The sequence below is a fragment of the Mytilus trossulus genome, chromosome 11 (assembly GCF_036588685.1).
Source record: "Mytilus trossulus isolate FHL-02 chromosome 11, PNRI_Mtr1.1.1.hap1, whole genome shotgun sequence".
Lineage (NCBI taxonomy): Eukaryota > Metazoa > Mollusca > Bivalvia > Mytilida > Mytilidae > Mytilus > Mytilus trossulus.
This window is the reverse complement of record NC_086383.1, coordinates 46826926-46850522: the sequence shown is the minus strand read 5'-3', so window position 1 is coordinate 46850522 and position 23597 is coordinate 46826926. Positions and strand designations below refer to the sequence as shown.

Below are 23597 nucleotides of genomic sequence, written 5' to 3'. Positions count from 1 at the left end.
TTTTCAAAGGGGTACGGTGGGCACATGCCCCCCCCCTTAATTCCGCATCTGGGTCCGTCAGCATACAACACATTTTTTGTCGGTGTAGTTTGCAGGTGGAAGATAGGTCCGCTGCTGTATGCCCTGAGGTAATCGGTGCCCTCAGGTAATCGTAGTAATAGTGCCCATGTTTAGACTGACCGTGATTCAGAAGTAATACGACCAACTCGACTAATTAAAATTAACTGTTTTACTCATGATAGTGTGCGACAGACCATATTTACTATACCTTTATAAAGCAGATTATTGTTTTCTTTCTCTGCCTTTTTTTTATATATAAATGAAATATTAAATCAAGGCGTGTATTGATTCGTATTTATATTCATAAAAACACCAAATAAAACAGGGGCCGGTTATCCTCTTATGACTTTCCTATGACATATCTCAGTCCTCGTCTCGAAGCTGTCTTAGGATGATCTTAGCTAAGACATCCTAAACCTGTCGCAAGTTCTTTAAATTTTCAAATATAAATATGATTTACGGGAAAAAATCATGGAACTGTAGTATGTCTTACCATTAATTATTCTAAACGTATTGATCAATATAAATGACATTATTTGCAAAATAAATATAAAAAAGTAAAAGTCATTTATATTCAAATAATCTTTAAACAATGAAATTTTTAATGCAAAATTTAAAAAAAAGAATATCAAATGATATTTTTTGGGTACAAGCCAGTTGAATTCAATTTCGACTGTATTGGTTATAAAAGGTTAAAGGATATAAATAAATCGAAATTTCATTGTTGACAAATCATGATAATCCGTCAATCTAGAAAGATAACGTTATAAGCAGGAACAGGAGAATAGATAATTAGATGAAAATAAGATTTTTTTTTTAATATAAAAATGAGTGTAATTTATAAATATAAATAAACGTATAACTATCATAAGACCATCATAAGACACCTCTCGCGTTGTCCTAACTTTATGACCAACTTTAAGAGATGTCCTAATTTAGGACCACTTTGTGAAACCCACTTAGGACTAAGATATGTCGTAAGACCATCCTAAGATATGTCTTAGTCCTAAGACAGCTTCGTGAAACTGGGCCCAGGGGTGGTGTTCTCGAAGCTATCTTAGGATTAGGACGTGTCCTAAGTCTATCTTATGACAAGTCTTTGTCCTAAGTCGTGTTCTCGAAGCTCTCTTTACTTATGATATATCTCATTTTTCGTCCTAACTTTAGGACACCCAACAAGGTGTCTTAAGAGCATCCTATCTTTATCCTAGTGTAATAAAGTTTGGATTTCGCTTTTTGCTCATTATTTTACGTGAAAATGAAAATGAAATGAAACGCACCATCGGTTATTAACTCGTATATAAGGAAAAGGTGCATGATTTTAAACTTTGAACTTCGTGTTTCACGATACGATTATACTAACAATTTTATTCTCTTTTCAAAACAAATTGTTTTCCAGTTTAAATAACAATCTATTTTTTTTTATAATTACATTGGTAATTATGCAATTTATTCTGTACATGTTATTATAAAATTCGTAAACGATTTTATTAAATATTTTCGTCATTAATAAATGTTTTATCAACAAATATCTTTAACGATTTAAAATTTGACTTAGGATATGTTTAGGACGTCCTAACATAAGATTCGCTGAGATAGCTTCGAGACACAACTTAAGAGTGTCCTAAGTTGGTCTTAAGTCCGTCCTAAAATTGGTCTTATCTACGACTTAGGACGAATCTTAGGATACTTTCGAGAACACCACCCCAGGTGTCTAGAAAATAAAAGATTACTATAATTTTTCTAACGTTAACTTCCTTCAAAAGATTTTCCAAAACATATTATTCATTAGTTGTTTTATATTCTTATATATTAAAAATCAAATTCTATACTCATACGTCTGCACAAGAAATATAAAAATATAAAGTTCAAAATTCTCTTGTTAAGGTCTATACTTTCTTCAACTGGATTCACATCTACTCATACGTCTGCACAAGAAATATAAAAATATAAAGTTCAAAATTCTCTTGTTAAGGTCTATACTTTCTTCAACTGGATTCACATCTATGTGCACGTAATAATCATGGATTAGAAAATCTGAATTCATCAACTGAATGCCTTTTTCATAATGAATTTCAAACAAAATGATATACAAAAAAAAATGAAGAATAAAGCAAAAAATAGTGTGCTATTATATATATAAGATAAAATATATTTTGTTTCCAATTAATGGCCCTGACGGGGCATATAGAGAATACAAACATACAGAAAAAGAACATTGATTAGCATAGATACATAGAATGTACATACACAATTACAATACAATTTAATAGACTGTAAAAAAAAATTCTCCAACAGCATTAAGAACACAGCTGAATAAATATATAGATTATCAGTGCCGGTTGTTTAGTGAATTAAAGTTAGTTTCATTTTTGATATTCACCACACATGAACCAAGTTTTAGGTAAGTTTTATTGTTGATATTCCTACCACATGAACCAAGTTTTAGGTTAGTTTCATTGTTGATATTCACACCACATAAACCAAGTTTTAGGTTAGTTTTATTGTTGATATTCACACCACACGAACCAAGTTTTAGGTTAGATTCATTGTTGATATTCACACCACATGAACCAAGTTTTAGGTTAGTTTTATTGTTGATATTCACACCATATGAACCAAGTTTTAGGTCAGTTTCATTGTTGATATTCACACCACATGAACCAAGTTTTAGGTTAGTTTTATTGTTGATATTCACACCATATGAACCAAGTTTTAGGTTAGTTTCATTGTTGATATTCACACCACATGAACCAAGTTTTAGGTTAGTTTAATTGTTGATATTCACACCATATGAACCAAGTTTTATATTAGTTTCATTGTTGATATTCACACCACATGAACCAAGTTTTAGGTTAGTTTCATTGTTGATATTCACACCACATGAACCAAGTTTTAGGTTAGTTTTATTGTTGATATTCACACCACATGAACCAAGTTTTAGGTTAGGTTTCATTGTTGATATTCACACCACATGAACCAAGTTTTAGGTTAGGTTTCATTGTTGATATTCACACCACATGAACCAAGTTTTAGGTCAGTTTCATTGTTGATATTCACACCATATGAACCAAGTTTTAGGTTAGTTTCATTGTTGATATTCACACCATATGAACCAAGTTTTAGGTTAGTTTTATTGTTGATATTCACACTACATGAACCAAGTTTAAGGTTAGTTTTATTGTTGATATTCACACCACACGAACCAAGTTTTAGGTTAGTTTCATTGTTGATATTCACACCACACGAACCAAGTTTTAGGTTAGTTTCATTGTTGATATTCACCCCACATGAATCAAGTTTTAGGTGAGTTTTATTGTTGATATTCACACCACATGAACCAAGTTTTAGGTGAGTTTCATTGTTGATATTCACACCACATGAAACAAGTTTTAGGTTAGTTTTATTGTTGCTAATTATTATTCACACCATATGAACCAAGTTTTAGGTTAGTTTCATTGTTGATATTCACACCACATGAATCAAGTTTTAGGTTAGTTTTATTGATTTACACGAAATTTCTTGGTATCCTATATTATACAGACAGAAGAAGTATACATATATTTATATTTATCTGTCTATAATATGACGTATTTTTCTTCAAAGTTTTTGTTTTTCTGAAATTGTTTAATATTTCCAAGGATTTGTATATTAAGACATACAAATCCTTGATATTTCACAGCGGTATACTACTTTTACTTTAATTGTTCATCCCTTATTTTTATTAACTTTGCATTTACATTGTATCATAAATCACATTTTTTCGTTCAGTGTGAGTTAATTTGTGTTACTACGTTTTTTGATTGAGTTCAGTAAGCCATTCCAATTGGTAGTTTATAGTGTGTCTTGCTATGTTGTGATGTTACATTATTGTTTCATATAAGGGAGAAGGTTTTATACCATCGTAAAACGTGTAATCCCGTTGCAATTGTTTGCACCTTTCCTAAGTAAGAAATTTGATGTTCAGTAGTTGTCGTTTGTTTGTGTGGTAAGTGTTCCTCGTTTCTCGTTTTTTTTATATATATTATACCGCTGGTTTTCCGCCCGTTTGAATTGTTTTTAACTAGTAATTATTTGGGTCCCTTAAATGTATAGCTTGCTGTTAGGTGTGAGTCAAGGCTCCGTGTGACCATACAACTTCATATGGGGTTCATGACGCGTTATTGGCGACGTCATCTATTTATGTTGTTGTGTTTCATTGTTTATTTTTCAACAAAACGCCGCAGAAAAGTCCAGCGTCCGATAAATTCGTTATACGGTAAACTCCTGACCCCTACGGATCCATAGAGGGTGAATAAAATTCATAGGGGACTCGGCCTCCGGCCTCACCCCCTATGGATTTTACTAACCCTCTATGGATCCGTATTGGGTCAGTAGCGAACCATATATATCTTATAGTATGGGGTTAGTAAGTTTCATATGGGGTTCGTGACGCGTTAATAGCGACGTCATCTATTAATGTTGTTGTGTTTCATTGTTTATTTTTCAACAAAACGCCGCACAAAAAGTCCAGCGTCCGATAAATTCGTTATACGGTTAACTACTGACCCCCTACGGATCCATAGAGGGTGAAGAAAATTCAAAGGGGACGCGGCCTCCGGCCTCACCCCCTATGGATTTCACTAACCCTCTATGGATCCGTATGGGGTCAGTAGCGAACCATATAACTTATAATACTTAATTAGGTATTTTGTGCCAGTGACAAACAAAGTCAAAGAGAGTATCTCTATAATTTTTTTACATGAAGTTAAAAAATAGATTTCCTCTTCAACACAGCCCGGCAGAGAAGCATTTTTTGGCAAATTCTTTCAGAAAACGACCATTTCGCAGCTGTTATGAGCCGATATACGGTGTAAGTTACAAATAGCTACAATCAAAGTTCGTAACCAAAGAGAGATAATTATGATAGCTACAGCTGGTTTAAATTTGAAATAATTGAACAATTTTCCATCAGAAGCATTTATTTGGCTTACATACCAAATGTTACTATATTTAATGTGAATTAATTGATTAATAACTGATTAAAGATAATAAAGCGTTTAATAGACATTTTATATTTAAGAAATAATTCATGGGGGCTTGAATATATCGTTATTTTCAGTACCACGGGTTGGCCCTTTATGACAAATATTTTACCCTGAGCGATAGCGAGGGGTAAAATATCGGCATAAAGGGACAACTCGTGGTAAAATCTAGATATATTCAAGCCCCCATGAATTATTTCGATTCTAATAGGACAAATACGGCTACTTTTTTGGATTGAAGCGCCCTAGGTGGAGGCCATTATTTGCCGTTCCCATAAATTCACGCACTTTTAGATTGGCGTAAAAGAACGGAGCAAACAGAATAAGTGACATGCTCAAACTATTCACAAAACTTATAAAGATAGATTTCGATGAATTTTAATGATAACTTACTTATATGCCTTCTATGTATATAAAAAAATGGGCTTATACCACATTTTTGCATCGTTTGTTTACGTTTCCTTGTTGTGATGATTTTCGGTATCAAAAGCGTGTATTTTCCCGTAAAATGCTTAAATTATAACGTCATCATTATATGACGTCGGGTACTTCATTCATTAAAAAAAACATATGACGTGGGAGTACGATCGGAACAGCCAATGCAATATATTCATATTTTACCACGGGTATGTACTCAAAGCGTTTGAAGGACGTCATGTTAGAATAAATAACTTAAACTAGTTAGAATGAAACGTGTCCTAAAAAATAAACTTAACTTAAATAATGAACCCCTTAACCCAACTTCCAAGCAAGGACTTTTCTGAAGCTCATAGACTCGGCAAACGCAGGACTTCGGGAATGTCCGGAGAGCCGACAACCTTGCTTCGGAAGTTGCCCTTAACCCTCTTGCTGCCGACCGTTTTTCAAGGTTGCATTTCATATGCCGGAAAATACGACAGCTCAACGTCTGTGACGTAACATGCCAAACAACAACGTCAGTCGATATATGACGTCACGACAAAATGACCACTACATTTGGGACCAATTGGAGAAAAACATAACCCTGTTTATTCTTCCGTATTTTAATTGAAAGAGATACAGCATTGATAAGAAGCTTGCATAAATTTATCCATGGACATATGTGTCCCTCCGGCACTGCCGGTTTGGACATATGTGTCCCTCCGGCAGAAAGAGGGTTAAAATTGGCTCCCTTGGTGTACTGTAGTATATAACTTTGTGTACAAAATGGTCCATCCAAAATCAATCTAAGTAAATTAATAGGCCGAGATTATTCCAGGCCGAGTTAGACAAACAACTCTTTAGAAAAATTATAATCCGGAAAATCACCGAAACGAGATTAAGTTAAACTGCTTCCGGTAACATACATTGTATGTGTCCGGTAACAAATAATATATATTTTTCTTCAGTCAAGGCAAACCTTTGGGACTACATGTAGTTGCAGCATACTATAATAGTCCTATCATTGAGTAATAAAGTACTTTCAATATTGTTTTAAGGAAATGGAAAGACCAATAAGAGTTGACGAAATACAAGGATTGTGGACATATCTTGCGTCGGTAAATTATGTTTTCTCTCTCCTTATAGTTACAATATTATTGAATAAGCTTACTCTGCTATTGAACCTTTTGAAAAAATATGGCTTCGAATTTGTGAAAAATAAAATTTGTTGCAATCAAAATTCATTTTTAGTGGGATCATTTTATCCCTCTAAAGAAGGATTATTCCTCTATAGACTATACAGGTATAATCACCATACAGGGGGTTTGTTCTCAATATGTTCAAACTATTTGATTTCATCCATCGTGAAGGCCGTAACTAGGCATATTATTTTAGTGAGGCTAAACAATTGAGCCGAGCGAAGGGAGGCGAATTTTTTTTTTTAGGTTATGAAATGAATGGTGCAAAATCCTGCATTCTAGGCATTTCCAGAGAGATTGACGATGTTTTACATTTGGACACTTTTTATATAAATTTTTCATATTTAAAGACTTTTATTTAAATTTATATGTAAGATAATCATCCAAATATCAATTTGAGTCTGTCGCCAGAACATAGAACAAACATCGTTTCAGTAGAGTTTGCCAATTTTTCGGTGGCCGGTTTCGCCAAATCGTTTCAGAATATTTGGTCTGTTGACATCCTTATCGCAATTACCATGGAGCATGGCAAGACCTCACAATTTCTCGCCACTCTCGCATGCTCTTTCAGGGCAGTCTGTTTTTGACAGAACAACAAATGACTATGATATTTATATTTATATAATAAAAAAAAATCAGTGTCGACATTTTAGTGAGGCAATTGCCTCACTTGCCTCAAGGGTAGTTACGGCCTTGATCGTGTTTACTTTTTTCATGTTTCTCAAATTTAAAAGAAATATATATGTTTATGTTAGTTGTAAGTGGATGAAGATAAATTGAAAGTGTCGCAGGATATATATTGTTTTAGGGAAAAAGGTGACGAATAAGAAAAATGACCAGGGAGAAACCCTGTAATTATGATGTTTAAATAACACAAGAAATCCCCTAAAAAAATGAATGAACATGATGATCATGAATCCATGACAAGTCGCCCCACTTTTTCACCAACTCGCCCCACTTTAAAAAAAAAACGCCCCAACCTGGATCACCAACTCGACCCACTTTTTAAAAAATCGCCCCACTTGTGAAATGTGTTAAATCCTGTTAATATTACTCCTGAAAACTCGCCCCACTGAATGGAAAACGATAAAATCTAGATTAACATATTATTAACCAGGATGAATTTAGTAAAGCCAACTCGCCCCACTCATGGAAAAAGATGTTATCCCGTTGTATATAACTTAAATTCCGTGAATATTACTCCTGCCAACTCGCCCCACTTATGGAAAACGATGATATCTAGATTAATATATTATTAACCAGGATAAATGTAGTTATGCCAACTCGCCCCACTCATGGAAAAAGATGTTATTCCGTGAATATTTCTCCTGCCAACTCGCCCCACATGAAAGAAAAAGATAATATCTAGATTTATATTATATTATTAACCAGGATGAATGTAGTAATGCCAACTCGCCTCACTTATGGAAAAAGATGTTATAAATTTTGGGTTTGTTTGTATTCTGTGTAGATTAGTTTTCATTTAAGTGGGGCGAGTTTTTATTTTTAATTTTATATTAATCTAAATATTACCGTTTTCCATTCAGTGGGGCAAGTTGGCAGGAGTAATATTAAACATGATTTAACCAATTTCACATGTGGGGCGATTTTTAAAAAGTGGGGCGAGTTGTGATCCAGGTTGGGGAGTTTTTTTTTTAAAGTGGGGCAAGTTGGTGAAAAAGTGGGGCGACTACAGGTGTGGGGCAACTTGCCAGTGGGGCGACTTGTCCTGCTTCCATGATCATGATGATGTCCCACCAATAATAATGAATCATCATGTATCATGTGTATAGTTAACAATGATAGACCAAAAGTAAGTGAGGAAAAAAAATCTATAAAGGTAAAATTTATGGGCTCATTAGGCATGTTAAAAGGTGTGTTTATTTGACTATATGGATCAATGATACTTGACCTGGTCCGTCTTAAGCAGTGGTCTGAAGCAACAAAAAAAATATACCTGTATCATATGTCTGTTTACGGTTACCTGATCCACCCTGTTTTGAGTGCCGACCCTAAGCAATTTTATTTCCATCACAAAAAAATAAAATGAAAAAATAAAATAAAATGGAAATACCGACCGACCTACCTATTCTATTTTTGGGCTCATAGGATTTTGAGCATCTGACACTTGACCGAGATTAAACAACAATAATCATTTGAACAATTCTCATACTACTGTCTACACTCACTTTAGTATTGTGGCTTCAGACATTTTCTCTTACGAGGTCAAAATTTTACCAGCCAATCTGTGATGTCTAATTATGGTGGACAATTTATATAAGATGTATCAAGGCCATTCATGTCATTCATCAATAAAGAAAGCTTAATTTTGATGATGAACAAAGGTTTGGCCTCATATTTAATTTTTATTACATTCTTATTTATGTACAAATGTATACATGTAGAGACTCATTGTCTCAAATTTGTGAGAGAATAATTTACATGTTTTTTTTTCTGTTTTCAGATTGATTGGACTGATCCATGGTTTCGATATTTACTCTTGTTTCATGTTATATGCTGCTTAACTACAATAGTGATCAGGAAAAAATCCAATATACAATTTATTTATTTTGGTTTCTTAAGTAAGTAAAATCAATAAAAATTTATCCACCATGCAACAGATAAAAATGAGTTTCGCTAATAAAAGATTCATGAATAAATCCTGATTATATGTTGTATGGTGTATATATGATAATTATTAATATATGCCAAGTCAGGAGCCATTACACCATTCCAGACCCTTTAAATTGTTAACACATGATTTATATTTACCAATAATTAACAAGAACTAGGTTGAATCTGATACTGATACCAAAAGTACCTGTTACCTAATTTGTACCTTCTGATTTGTTAGGCACACCATCATATGATGTTTGTGTGATACCTGTCTACATCATTGTACATTTGTCAGGCACACCATCATATGATGTTTGTGTGATACATGTCTACATCATTGTACATTTGTTAGGCACACCATCATATGATGTTTGTGTGATACCTGTCTACATCATTGTACATTTGTTAGGCACACCATCATATGATGTTTGTGTGATACCTGTCTACATCATTGTACATTTGTTAGGCACACCATCATATGATGTTTGTGTGATACCTGTCTACATCATTGTACATTTGTTAGGCACACCATCATATGATGTTTGTGTGATACCTGTCTACATCATTGTACAGAAATTGACAATACTTAATTAATTCATTGACCAAATAAATAAATACATCTACAAGTAATTTCCACCTTTAGTTATAAGAAACCAGTGCTCATGAAATCAAAGGGAGAGATTCTGAAAGCAGAGAAAATTGTCCGTATTATAATTGGCATGACTTAATAGAATAACAGAACAAATACTTAAAATCCAGACTTAAATACATTGTACAATGTAAGGCATGCAAATGGCATAGGTACAAAATGTACTTTAATACATTGTAAGGCATACAAATGGCATAGGTACTTTAATGCATTGTAAGGCATACAAATGGCATAGGTACACTTTAATACATTGTAAGGCATACAAATGGCATAGGTACTTTAATACATTGTAAGGCATACCAATGGCATAGGTACTTTAATACATTGTAAGGCATACAAATGGCATAGGTACTTTAATACATTGTAAGGCATACAAATTGCATAGGTACTTTAATACATTGTAAGGCATACAAATGGCATAGGTACTTTAATTCATTGTAAGACATACAAATGGCATAGGTCCTGCTTGTACCTTCAATACTAATTTACTTTAAATGTTGTTTTGGAACAAAAGTAAAAATGAACTAAAGGGTATTTTAAAAATTAAACACTTTTGTTGTGTCAATTTGTGCTGATGTAAATTCTTTTCACATTAACTTTTAAAATTCACATGAGGAGAATGTCCAGTTGTGTTTATAAATTATGAAAGATAGTTTTTTTTTAATTTTTTTTTTTTTTATAGATTTGACATGATTGAAGTGGAGAACTATTTATCGTCGCTGGGCTTCTAAAATGTTGTAAATTACAAATTTTTCAAGAAAAAAATCTCTCACAAACATGCTTTGAAAATTTTGGCAAATTGCATGCTTCCAAAATGTCGCATGTAAACTTGAACATTTTTGTAAATAGCAGTGAAATAAAAACTTCGACATTTCTGGATTATCCAAGAACTTAAATTATTTTCACAGAAATAAAGAAATGTACAATTATTTTTTTCCCAAAGCTATTTTACATCGTTTTTTATGCGACCGCAATTTTTCAAAATTTTCGTCGTATATTGCTATCACGTTGGCGCCGTCGTCGTCGTCGTCCGAATACTTTTAGTTTTCGCACTCTAACTTTAGTAAAAGTGAATAGAAATCTATGAAATTTTAACACAAGGTTTATGACCACAAAAGGAAGGTTGGGATTGATTTTGGGAGTTTTGGTCCCATCATTTTAGGAATTAGGGGCCAAAAAGGGCCCAAATAAGCATTTTCTTGGTTTTCACACTCTAACTTTAGTTTAAGTTAATAGAAATCTATGAAATTTTGACACATGGTTTATGACCACAAAAGAAAGGTTGGGATTGATTTTGGGAGTTTTGGTTCCAACAGTTTAGGAATTGGGGGCCAAAAAAGGGCCCAAATAAGCATTATTCTTGGTTTTCGCACAATAACTTTAGTTTACGTAAATAGAAATTAATGAAATTTAAACACAATGTTTATGACCACAAAAGGAATTTTGATACATGTATTGATTTTGGGAGTTTAGGTCCCAACAGTTTAGGAATTAGGTGCCAAAAAGGGACCCAAATAAGCATTTTTCTTGGTTTTCACACCATAACTTTAGTATAAGTAAATAGAAATCTATGAAATTTAAACACAAGGTTTATGACCATAAAAGGAAGGTTGGTATTGATTTTGGGAGTTTTGGTCCAAACAGTTTAGGAATAAAGAGCCCAAAGGGTCCAACATTTAACTTTGTTTGATTTCATCAAAAATTGAATAATTTGGGTTATTTGATATGCTGAAGCTAACTGTGTATGTAGATTCTTAATTTTCGGTTCCGTTTTCAAATTGGTCTACATTAAGGTCCAAAGGGTCCAAAATTAAACTTAGTTTGATTTTAACAAAGTCCAAAGGGGCCAAAATTAAACTAAGTTTGATTTTAACAAAAATTGAATTCTTGGGCCTCTTTGATATGCTGAATCTAAACATGTACTTAAATTTTTGATTATGGGCCCAGTTTTCAAGTTGGTCCAAATCAGGATCCAAAATTATTATATTAAGTATTGTGCAATAGCAAGAAATTTTCAATTGCACAGTATTCAGCAATAGCAAGAAATCTTCAATTGCACAGTATTAAGCAATAGCAAACAATCTTCAATTGCACAGTATTGTGCAATAGCAAATATTTTCAATTGCACAGTATTGCACAATAGCAAGAAATATTTAATTGCATAATATTGTGCAATAGCAAGAAATTCCAATTGGATTTCAATTGGAGTTATCTTTCTTTGTCCAGAATAGTAGTCGAATCAACCTAAATCATTGTTTTATACAATATACAATGTATATTCACTTTTACTACCAACTGATAGATTAAAACAATCTTTACCATTCAGTGATAACATGTCAAGCACTTTTTTTACATTTTGATATTTTATGATGTATTTAATTGAGTGGTTATTGTTGCAAACTTCATTAGAAATTTGAATTGAGATCAGTTTTGAAATAAGGGAAAGGGGGATGTACATGTGAAAAAGAAATTGGGGGGTCAATTTTTTTCATTTCAGATTTCATAAATAAAAAGAAAATTTCTTCAAACATTTTTTTGAGAGGATTAATATTCAACAGCATAGTGAATTGCTCAAAGGCAAAAAATTTTTTTTAAGTTCATTAGACCACATTCATTCTGTGTCAGAAACCTATGCTGTGTCAAGTATTTAATCACAATCCAAATTTAGAGCTGAATCCAGCTTGAATGTTGTGTCCATACTTGCCCCAACCGTTCAGGGTTCAACCTCTGCGGTCGTATAAAGCTGCGCCCTGCGGAGCATCTGGTTAAGTTTTCATACAACATTTTGGAAGCAAATTTTACAAACAACTGACATTGGCAGTTTTGTAATATGTCTTATTTCACACATTTTGATTGGTTTAAGTGTATGCTATTTTGTAATACCAAAGATTTCCTCCTGTTCAGACCATTGGTGTCAAAAAGTATTTTTAGCCAAAAAAAATCATATATGACATTTAAGAAGTCCAGCGATGTTATGATGTTAAAAGAACACTCCCTACATAAGGTGGATATGTTTAATTAATACATTGACACAATCCCTATTAACACTGTAATAAAGAAAAATAAAAACACTTCACTATATCTTTGCATAAGAAAACATAAAAAAAGAATATGGACTATGCAGTTGCTATAAATAGAATATAAAGAGGAAAAATAGTAATCTTTAGTATTATGTATTATGAGTGGATGTTTTATTAGCTAGTATATATGAATATTTTATGATAGTTTATATTTGTACTTTTCAGTCGTGATGGTGTATTTGTCAGAATATATAAATGAATGGGCTGCAAAAAATTACAAGTAAGTTTGGTGTACTCTAGCATTTATACCTCGAATAATCTTCTACACATTTCTATAATTGTGCACATTCTTCTGACATAAAACAAATGTAGAATTCTACTTTGAAATTTTTGGAAGATTTAGGATAAGTACATTTTTGATGCATCAATATGTTTTCTTTACAACCACACACATACCTTGTATTACATCTTCAATCAAGCAAATTTTAAAAATATATTTGATCCTCACTTGGCTTTTATTAACAAAGGTGAATTTTGTGGTTTCTGACTCAACATTAAAAGATGAAAAAAAACTTAAGAGTTCATTATTTAAAAAATACTTTTTTTCATATTAATCATCTAATCTAATAGGTGTTTTCAATGGCATAGACTGCCTATGAAGTCATTTTATGGTCAGTTTTAAATCATGGATAACATGTATGTTTATATATGTTACACTGAATTTGTATAATCAGTGATTATGTAGAATCCCTGAAAATTTCAGGGATTATGTAGAATCACTGGCCAATTTAGGGATTATATATAATCTTTGTTCTAATTGTCAATCCTTAGCTTTTTATACATTTAGTTGTGTAAAATTTCTCTGTTTAGATTTTTTGTTCATTTGAACCAGAACATGTCTGAACAAAAACAAGAAAAAAAAACCATGCTCCATAATCTTCTTCACCATTTGTTTTACATGTACCACAAATAACATGCTCTGTGGATTTAAGAATAGAACATGGATATCCATTTGAAGCTTGCTTTTAATAAACAAACACTACATGTAAAGTTACTATAAAGGTAATCTTGATATTGTCCATTTTGAAGTCTTAAACTTTATTTCGAATCCCTGTGCTGGTTATATCTTTAAGACCATCATCTGTGTTTAAAAGCAAAAAAATTTCAACTGGCAAGGAATATAAATTAAAGTAAAAAATGAGAATTTTTATATATTTTCGTTTTTTTTAATCAAACAAAGGATCCTTAAATTATTCATAATCCCTGAAATTATATTAGGGAATTTGTAGAATAATTATCAAAATGTTCAGTGATTATGTAAAATCACTGGTCATTTTCAGGGATTATATATAATTATTAATGATTTAAGTGATTCTACATATTCCCTGAAAAATCAGGGATTCTACATAATCCCTGATTATACAAATTCACTTTAACATATATATTACCCATTATCCCCGGCTTAGTATATATCTAGGATTTTGATTGGTTAACGCATGTCGTTACAAAACCCATAGCCCCTGGGTGTTGCTAACCCATATCCCCGGACGTTGCTAACCATTATCCCGGGGAACTTCACGCAAGTTTTCCTTAGTTCCATGATTCCTCCTTGTGAAATATTGAATTCTGTAGATTATCCATGATGTTTGTTATTAAATATTGAGTTCATTAACGATTTTTTCCTATTATGCCGACCATTTACACTCATTTCATTAAATGCATCACTTGACTGCCACATTTTCAAGGAATGGGACTACTGACCTAGCTATGCAAATTACCCACGTTGACGTCACACCATCTATGGCGTAGCGCTCACAACCGATTGAGCGCCAAATTTGACTCAATCCAGTTTCTCTGTGTCCGTATTAAAAACGTCGTATATTTGACTAACTGTAGGGTTCTACCAAAGGTAGTACCCTACACCCCGTAAAAAATATGTAAATTTCCAAATTTCAATGAAAAAAATTTAGATAATGAAAAAAACGTTGTTTTCGCGTTACACTTTGTACCCAAATTTCCATAAAACTCGCCCGATTCGGACTAAGACCGGGGATAAATTCGTTATCTACGTTCATATCCGTAGATATGGATATTTTAACACCCTTCAGTACCCTGTACACCCTTCGGCTACGCCTCATGGTGTACTGGGGTACTTCAGGGTGTTAAAATATCCATATCTTCAGTACCCTGTACACCCTTCGGCTACGCCTCAAGGTGTACTGGGGTACTTCAGGGTGTTAAAATATCCATATCTACGGATATGAACGTAGATAACTTATAATATCTTGAAAAATTGATCAGCGAATATGTTCAGTTTAACTCAAGTTTGTTGTCTTTTTTGTGTCATCTCTTGTCTTGTTTGTGTCATGTATTGTCTTGTTTGTGTCATGTATTGTCTTGTTTGTGTCATGTATTGTCTTGTTTGTGTCATGTATTGTCTTCAGGGTTTTCGTTAAGACATGTATACGTGTCCTGGACGCATGGAAATTGAGCTTAAAGGTCATTTTTTAAACCCATGAGTCCCTGGGACGCGTCCTGATTGTATCCCCCAAAAACATAGTTTTGCCTAGAAGATTGATGATATGACATTGTTTTCACAAGAAACTAAACCGGAAGTCGATGTCAAAACATCAATGTGATGTGTAGATCAATATTTTTGACAGCTGTTAGATTTATAATTTACATTGTCTGCAAGCCAATGAACGGCGATCAAGAGACATTTGTCAAATTGAAAAGTAAAAATTCTTTGCCAACTATTTTTTTAAATATAAATGCTTGACTGTACCTTAAATGAAATTAATAAAAATCCAAACTAAATTATTAAAAACAGAATAATCCAGAAAATAAATGAATTCCTTCACCACATGTTTTCTTTTGTTTACAAACATGTCATCATTTTAGGCGGGAAAAATACTTGGGGAAACACCTAAGTAACAGACAACTCTGTCTGGCTATTTATAGACATTTAAAAAAACCAGCAGATATGGTAGTGCCCTGAAAGTAGTTAAATTTGGTGTATATAATTCAATCTATACTAATTTATTTGGGAAAGGGTGTAGAGGGGAAAGGGTTAATTTGTAAAGTAAAAGTGTATTTTTAATTTTAATAAATTTTTGTAACTAAAAATGACCAGACAAATTCTTTAACTGAGTTTATTATTAAATAGTCCATTCATAATTAAAAACTAAAAACTAAAACCCTACCTATCGCCCTGATCTTTTTTATGGAACTCTGGCTTTGGCAAACAAACATTTTTTTCAATGTGGCCCCACATCAAGAATATGATAGACCCAGAAAGAAGTCTGTTACATGTATATATTTTGAACAATAACTATTAAGAGGTCATAATTTGTATTGATTTAATAAAAACTACCAACCCAAAACGCATCGTTTAAGATGTATTTCATCATATTTCATTATATTATGACACAAAAAAAATTCATGCATCCTGGACTCATCAAAATCTTTTGGGACTCACCATTTCTAAAAATGATGAGTCCCAGGACTCACCATGAAAAATTCCTAATGAGAACCCTGTTGTCTTGTTTTTGTCATGTATTGTCTTGTTTGTGTCATGTATGGGTTTGTTTGTGTCATCTATGGGTTTGTTTGTTTCATCTATGTATTTGTTTGTGTCATCTATGTGTTTGTGTCATCTATGGGCTGGTTTGATGTCATCTATGTGATTATTTGTGTCATCTATAGGATTGTTTGTGTCATCTATTGGATAGTCGTGTCATCTATGGGTTTGTTTGGGTCATCTATGTGCTTGTTTGTTTCATCTATGGGTTTGTTTGTGTCATCTATGTGTTTGTTTGTGTCATCTATTGAATTGTTTTTGTTATCTATGGGTTTGTTTGTGTCATCTATTGGTTTGTTTTTGTCATCTATAATTGTTTGAGTCATCTATGGGATTGTTGTGTCATCTATATATTTGTGTCATCTATGTGCTTGTTTGTTTCATCTATGGGTTTGTTTGTGTCATCTATGTGTTTGTTTGTGTCATCTATTGGTTTATTTGTGTTATCTTTGTGTTTGTGTCATCTATGTATTTGTGTCATCTATTGGATTGATGTGTCATCTATGGGATTTTTTTTGTCATCTATGGGACTTGTTTGTGTCATCTATTTTAATTGTTTTGTCATCTAGGGGTTTGTGCCATCTATTGGTTTGTTTTCGTGTCATCTATGGGATTGTTGTGTCATTATATATATATATGTTTGTGTCATCTATGTGCTTGTTTGTTTCATCTATGGGTTTGTTTGTGTCATCTATGATTGTTTGATTCATCTATTTGTTTATTTGTGTCATGTATGATTATGTCAACTTTGTGTTTGTTGTGTCATCTATGTGTTTGTTTATGTCATCTATGGGTTTATTTGTGTCACCTATGGTATAAATGTGTCAACTATGTGTTTGTTTGTGTCATTTATGAGTTTATTTGTGTCATCTATGGGATTAATATGTCATCTATGTGTTTGTTTGTGTCATCTATGTGTTTGTTTGTGTCATTGAATGTGTTTGTTTATGTTATATCTTGTCTTGTTTGTGTCATATCTTGTTTTGTTTGTGTCATCTATGTGTTTGTTGTATCATCTATAGGATTGTATTTGTCATCTATGGGTTTGTTTCTGTAATGTATGGGTTTGTTTGTGTCATCTATGGGATTGTTGTGTCAAATATGTGTTTGTTTTTGCCATCTATGTGTTTTTTTGTGTGTCATCTATGGTTTTTTTTTGTCATCTATGATTGTTTGAGTCATTTATTGGTTTGTTTGTTTCATCTATGGTATTAATGTGTCATCTATGTGTTTGTTTGTGTCATATATGGGTTTATTTTTGTCATCTATGTGTTTGTGTCATCTCTTGTCTTGTTTGTGTCATCTATTGGATTGTTGTGTCATCTATGTGTTTGTTTGTGTTATCTATGGGCTGGCTTGATGTCATCCATGTGTTTATTTGTGTCATCTATAGGATTGTTTGTGTCATCTATTGGATTGTGTCATTTATGGGTTTGTTTGTGTCATCTATTGGTTTGTTTTTGTGTCATCTATATGTTTGTTTGTGTCATCTATGGGTTTATTTGTGTCATCTATGGGATTGATGTGTCATCTATGTTCTTGTTTGTGTCATCTATGGGTTTGTTTGTTTCATCTATAGGTTTGTTTTTGTCATCTATGATTGTTTGCGTCATCTATGTGTTTATTTGTGGCATATTTGGGTTTGTTTATGTCATCGATGGGTTCGTTTGTGTCATCTATGATTGTTTTAGTCATGTATGGCTTTGTGTATTAATGTGTCATCTTTGTGTTTGTTTGTGTCATCTATGAGTTTATTTGTGTCATCTATGGGATTAATGTGTCATCTTTGGGGTTTGTTTGTGTCATCTATGATTGTTTGATTCATCTATTTGTTTATTTGTGTCATCTATGATTATGTCAACTTTGCGTTTGTTGTGTCATCTATGTGTTTGTTTATGTCATCTATGGGTGTATTTGTGTCACCTATGGTATAAATGTGTCAACTATGTGTTTGTTTGTGTCATTTATGAGTTTATTTGTGTCATCTATGGGATTAATATGTCATCTATGTGTTTGTTTGTGTCATCTATGGGGTTTGTTTGTGTCATCTATGTGTTTGTTTGTGTCATTGAATGTGTTTGTTTATGTTATATATCTTGTCTTGTTTGTGTCATATATTGTCTTGTTTGTGTCATCTATGTGTTTGTTTGTATCATCTATAGGATTGTATTTGTCATCTATGGGTTTGTTTCTGTAATGTATGGGTTTGTTTGTGTCATCTATGGGATTGTTGTGTCATATATGTGTGTTATTGCCATCTATGTGGTTTTTTTGTGTGTCATCTATAGGTTTGTTTGTGTCATCTATGTTTATGTCATCTTTGTGTTTGTTGTGTCATCTATGTGTTTGTTTGTGTCATCTATGTGTTTGTTTGTGTCATTTATGTATTTGTTTGTGTCATCTATGTGTTTGTTTGTGTCATCTATGGGTTTGTTTGTGTCATCTATGGGCTGGCTTGATGTCTTGTTTGTGTCCTTTTAAAAAAAAATGTCATCTATGGGGCTGTTTATGTCATTTGTTGCCTTGTTTGTGTCCTTTTTTAGATTTTTTGTTGGGCTCATCTGTGACCTTTTATGTATCATTTATTGGCTTGTTTGTGTTGTCCATTTTATTTATTGTGTTATAAAATTTAGAATAAAAATGGGGAAATTGTCAAAAAGATAACAACCCGACCAAAGAGCACGAAAATCATATCTGAATAATACTTTTATGTATTATTAAAACTTTATAAAGAAGTACTGTTACCAGGAAGTGACCATTCATTGGAATAGCAACTTCCAATACGTAAACAAGCACTTGCCACGATGGAATTTAAGGGAAAAATACCCCAAAGATGTGTCAAATAACACTTGAGACTGAATGAATAGGTAACAACACACATGTTTTATACCCCCATTACCCCCTCAAAGTGTGAATTTAATGCAGACCCGTGAAAATCAAATCGTGTTCACTGACAGTTGAATTTTACTGCTATGTCAACTTGATAAGTTGATTGATGTTATGTTAAATGTTAAGTAATCTGATAAAATTGGTACTAATTATAAAAATATGCAATTTGATCTCCCAAAATTGAGTGTGCCAAAGTTGTCTTAGTGTACTGTATAAAAATCATCTAAGACTAACAAAAGTTGGGTTAAACGTCAGGTATTGTGAGATCTCACCCTGACCCCACTCCCCCCCCCCCCTTATACCTGTAGCCAATGTAGAATTAAAGAAAAATAGCTATACACACAGTAAAACTCAGTTTAAAGAAGGTCCAAATTTATCTATTGTCATGATTGTTGTTGTCATATTTTGTTTATGCTTTCCCTAAAAATTTAAGTCGATATATATAATCCCAATTGGAAGGAGACAAAAAGTATAACTACACAAAGAAAAAAGGACCTACAAGAGTCAACAAATCAGTACACCAAATAACATGAAGTAAGCATAAAAGAACCAAGATGAACAATCAATGTAAGGGTTAGCAGTGCCTGATTCATCACTGTTTTGTATTTTAAATGTTGTAAAACTACAGATCAGTATATATCATTAGTTTAATCAGAATTTCTTTTAAATATGTGTTTTACAGGTCATTCTCGAGACAGCAGTATTTTGACAGTAATGGCTTGTTTATATCAACAGTTTTTTCAACGCCAATTCTTATTAACTGTTTGATTATGGTAGTAAGTAATTGTTTTTGTTGTTAAAATAAGAAATTGCACACAATTGTATATCTAGAAATATACAATAAGAGAATTTAGATACAGATTAGACGTCAATTAATCTAAAGTCAAAGTTATAAAGTTACTAATAGTAGGTTTGTGTAAAAAAAATATTACTGTCTAAAATAGTAATTTATATGAACTGGGTGGAATGTGTGAGCGTGCTCAATGAATGTTCTTTTAATTTGAAGAGTCTAGGGTATCTTGCATACTGCAACACATGTGTTGAATGGAATGCCTTTAAACAGACAAGGAGTCCCTGCATATTTATACACGCTAGGCCTACACAGTGTAACAATGCTCATATTGGTAGGCCAATTTTATTCAGTTTTATATGCATCAGCATCTCATTACCATGGAGAATATTTGTCCCTGCCACTCAGTCATGATCTTTTGACTTTGAAACTTTTGCTTAGTTTACATGTATTAGTTTGTGATTAGATCAGTTAAAGATGGACTGCTATTGGTAAGTCAATGGTATTTAGTATTCAAATTTATTGGCATAGTTTACAAGTTAATGTTTTTGTTTAAGTTTGTGTTTCAAGGGCACGACTTATGATGAGACAATGGTATTTTTTATGCAGTTATAGCATTGGCACATTCCATTCATGGAGATTGTTTAGCCATAAAACTGCAGTCAGGGTTTCATGGACTGTGAATATTTGCATAACTTACATGCTAAAGTATTGCTTATTTAATTTTAACATTTGCATTATCAAAATTACAAAAAGGCGAGATATATCTCTATGATTACAGTTTGTTCTAATAGGACGTCCTTATTACGCTTTGTAAACAAAGCCATGTTCTAAGGAGCACAAAATATGTTTGACACATGCACACAAATTTACTGTTTCTATTAAAGTTATTTCTATTGTTATCCTATAAAATATATACATTCAGGGAGCTTACATAAACTTTTATAATATATGTTATATCGAACAACATATATTTACCCTGCTTGTACTTTTTAAACTTATCAAATATGAAATGTAATGTACAGACTCCTCGGCGAGGAAAATGGGAACAGCTAGATATTTTTACGGTATTTTCGTACGCTTCGACCTATAAAAATACTGTATTTGTCCTATTTGAATCGAACTACGCTCTGTGTAAAATATTGCCAAATATAATGCCTACCCATGTTAAAATGAGCATAGAGCATGACATGAAGGAATTATTTCTTAATTAATTTTATAATATTCCATATCCGGCATATGTTCAAACTTTTGCTTATTATCTCAAAAGCTATATAAAGCTAGTCAAAAATGTACATTTTACAACAAAAAGTTCTTTGATGTCTTGAATTTGTTTGTTGTGCCTCATATTTTAGTAAACGTTAATGTATTGTACCTTAATTATAACATGTTTTATTACAGATAATGTGGTTATTAAATATGAGCAAGTTGATGTCAGAAGTCAGATATGTTAAACATCGTTCAAAAAGGAAAAATGAGAGTGAACCACTTCAAACTTCAGAGAATAGAACAGATAAAGTAGGAAAGAGAGAAAAAGGAGACTAACATCGTCATTATTGGATAGTAAATTGTGGGAATTGCAATATCTAATCTGGGGTAAACATTTGTAAGGATTCCAATAAGATAACCAGTATTACGATACAGTGTGTTATTTAGGATAACAAACTAAAGTTGTTTTCAGAAGACAGTGACAGCTTGATTGTATTGTTAAGGTATTGTCTTTGAAAAATTTGTACAAGGTGGTATTAATTTGGAATTAACATGTTTATAAGTTAATTACTGTCTGTGGTTAAGATGTCATTCAATCCTGGACTCTGATTGAAGTGTTTAGTTAATTATCATGACTAAGATGTCTTCCAATCCTTGACTCTGACTAAAGTGTTTAGTTATAGTTAATAACCATGGCTAATTATATAATTTGTCTTACAATGATGGACTCTGACTAAAGTGTAATAACAATGTCTAAGATGTCATTCAATCCTGGACTCTTTCTATGCTTATTTTAACACTAAATAGTAAAGACTTGATACAGTTTCATAGTATAACAGCTAAATATATACTTTTAATACAGATAACCATTGACAGTCATTTCTAGAAAATTGAAATGTCAATTTCATTCTCTTCTCTATTAATTCTATATATGTAGGCAGAACAGAAGCTTTGTACATTTAAAGATACCTTTTTAATTACCAAGGATTGTTTTAATAATCCAAACTTTGAAACATGCATTTTATTGCAGTGTTTAGTGACTTGTTTATTTTATTTGTTATACATTCATATTGCTAAATAAACACCCTAAGGGGTCATGCCAATAAAATTATAGAAATATAAGGGCTGATTATTGTTACATAAACAAATGTGTTTTAATCTGAATAATTACTAATTAATTAGTGACATTATTTAAATGTAATTTTTCTTACAAGTAATTGTTAATTCTTAAACAAGGTTAAATAAGGAGTTACATTTATTTGAAGATTATTTTTTTTTGCTCTGTATTTACTGTTTGCCAATCTTATTATATGTTAAACATTTGTGTTTATCACTGAATCCTCTTTAAAATTCAGACAAGTATTTTATCTTACCCAGTATTGCCCAGTATTTCCAACCCGGGTTTTCCCAGTATTTCCAACTGGGCTGGGCAATACTCATAAAACCCGGGTTTTTGCCAACCCTGATAATAATATTTGTTTGGGATTAACATGTAATGATAATGTTATTTGTTTGGGATAAATACTTGATGATAGAAATATGTACATGTAACTATGTTAATGTGTTAATGTTCCATAATTGTTAATTTTGAGAGCATTAAATGTTTTTGAAGCATGGATAGTTATTTCATATTTGTGTCTTGTTTATAAGAGGATAATAAAATATAGACTTATGCATGCTGTTTTCCACAAGTGACATCTTATTTTCTTGGAGATTGTTTTTTCCCTCTCCTCTGTCATGGTTTATTGACTTTGAAACCTTTGCTTAGTTTATATGTATACGTTTGTGATTAGGTCAGTTTTAGGGAAATACTAGGATACATGGTTTTCAGTTGTATGAGTTTTGAATGCACATCTCATTTCCATGTATATTATTTGATTCCACTCCTCTTTTATCGTCAATTATCTTGGATACTTTTGCTAATTTAACATAATAAAATTTGTGATAAGTTTGGTTCAAGACAAAGCGCTTACATGTATGGTAAGTCACTGATTCTAAGTATATAGATGTATTTATACCCCTGCTTTGAAAAAAGCGGGGGGTGGGGTATACTGTATTTTTCTCTGTCCGTTTGCTGTCCATTCGTTGGACAATCCGACCATCAGTCCGTCCATCTCATTTATAGTTTCTAAGGAACTACAATGCCAGGATTTCTGAAATTT

At 32.4% G+C, this 23597-nt stretch overlaps 1 protein-coding gene across 2 annotated transcripts; it reads left to right on the top strand.

The window, feature by feature from the left end:
- The first annotated feature begins 5340 nt into the window (after window positions 1-5340).
- Window positions 5341-22826, top strand: LOC134691214 (transmembrane protein 18-like). 2 transcript variants are annotated; one of them, XM_063551563.1, is made up of 5 exons: window positions 5341-5710; window positions 9147-9264; window positions 13193-13247; window positions 20119-20212; window positions 21628-22826. In XM_063551563.1, exons 1-5 carry the CDS (start codon window positions 5684-5686, stop codon window positions 21769-21771), a joined length of 438 nt encoding a protein of 145 aa, XP_063407633.1. In that variant the 5' UTR covers window positions 5341-5683; the 3' UTR covers window positions 21772-22826. The 2 variants fall into 2 exon arrangements, with proteins under 2 accessions (XP_063407633.1, XP_063407632.1); XM_063551562.1 differs by lacking the exon at window positions 5341-5710 and adding an exon at window positions 6406-6601.
- The last annotated feature ends 771 nt before the right edge of the window (window positions 22827-23597 follow it).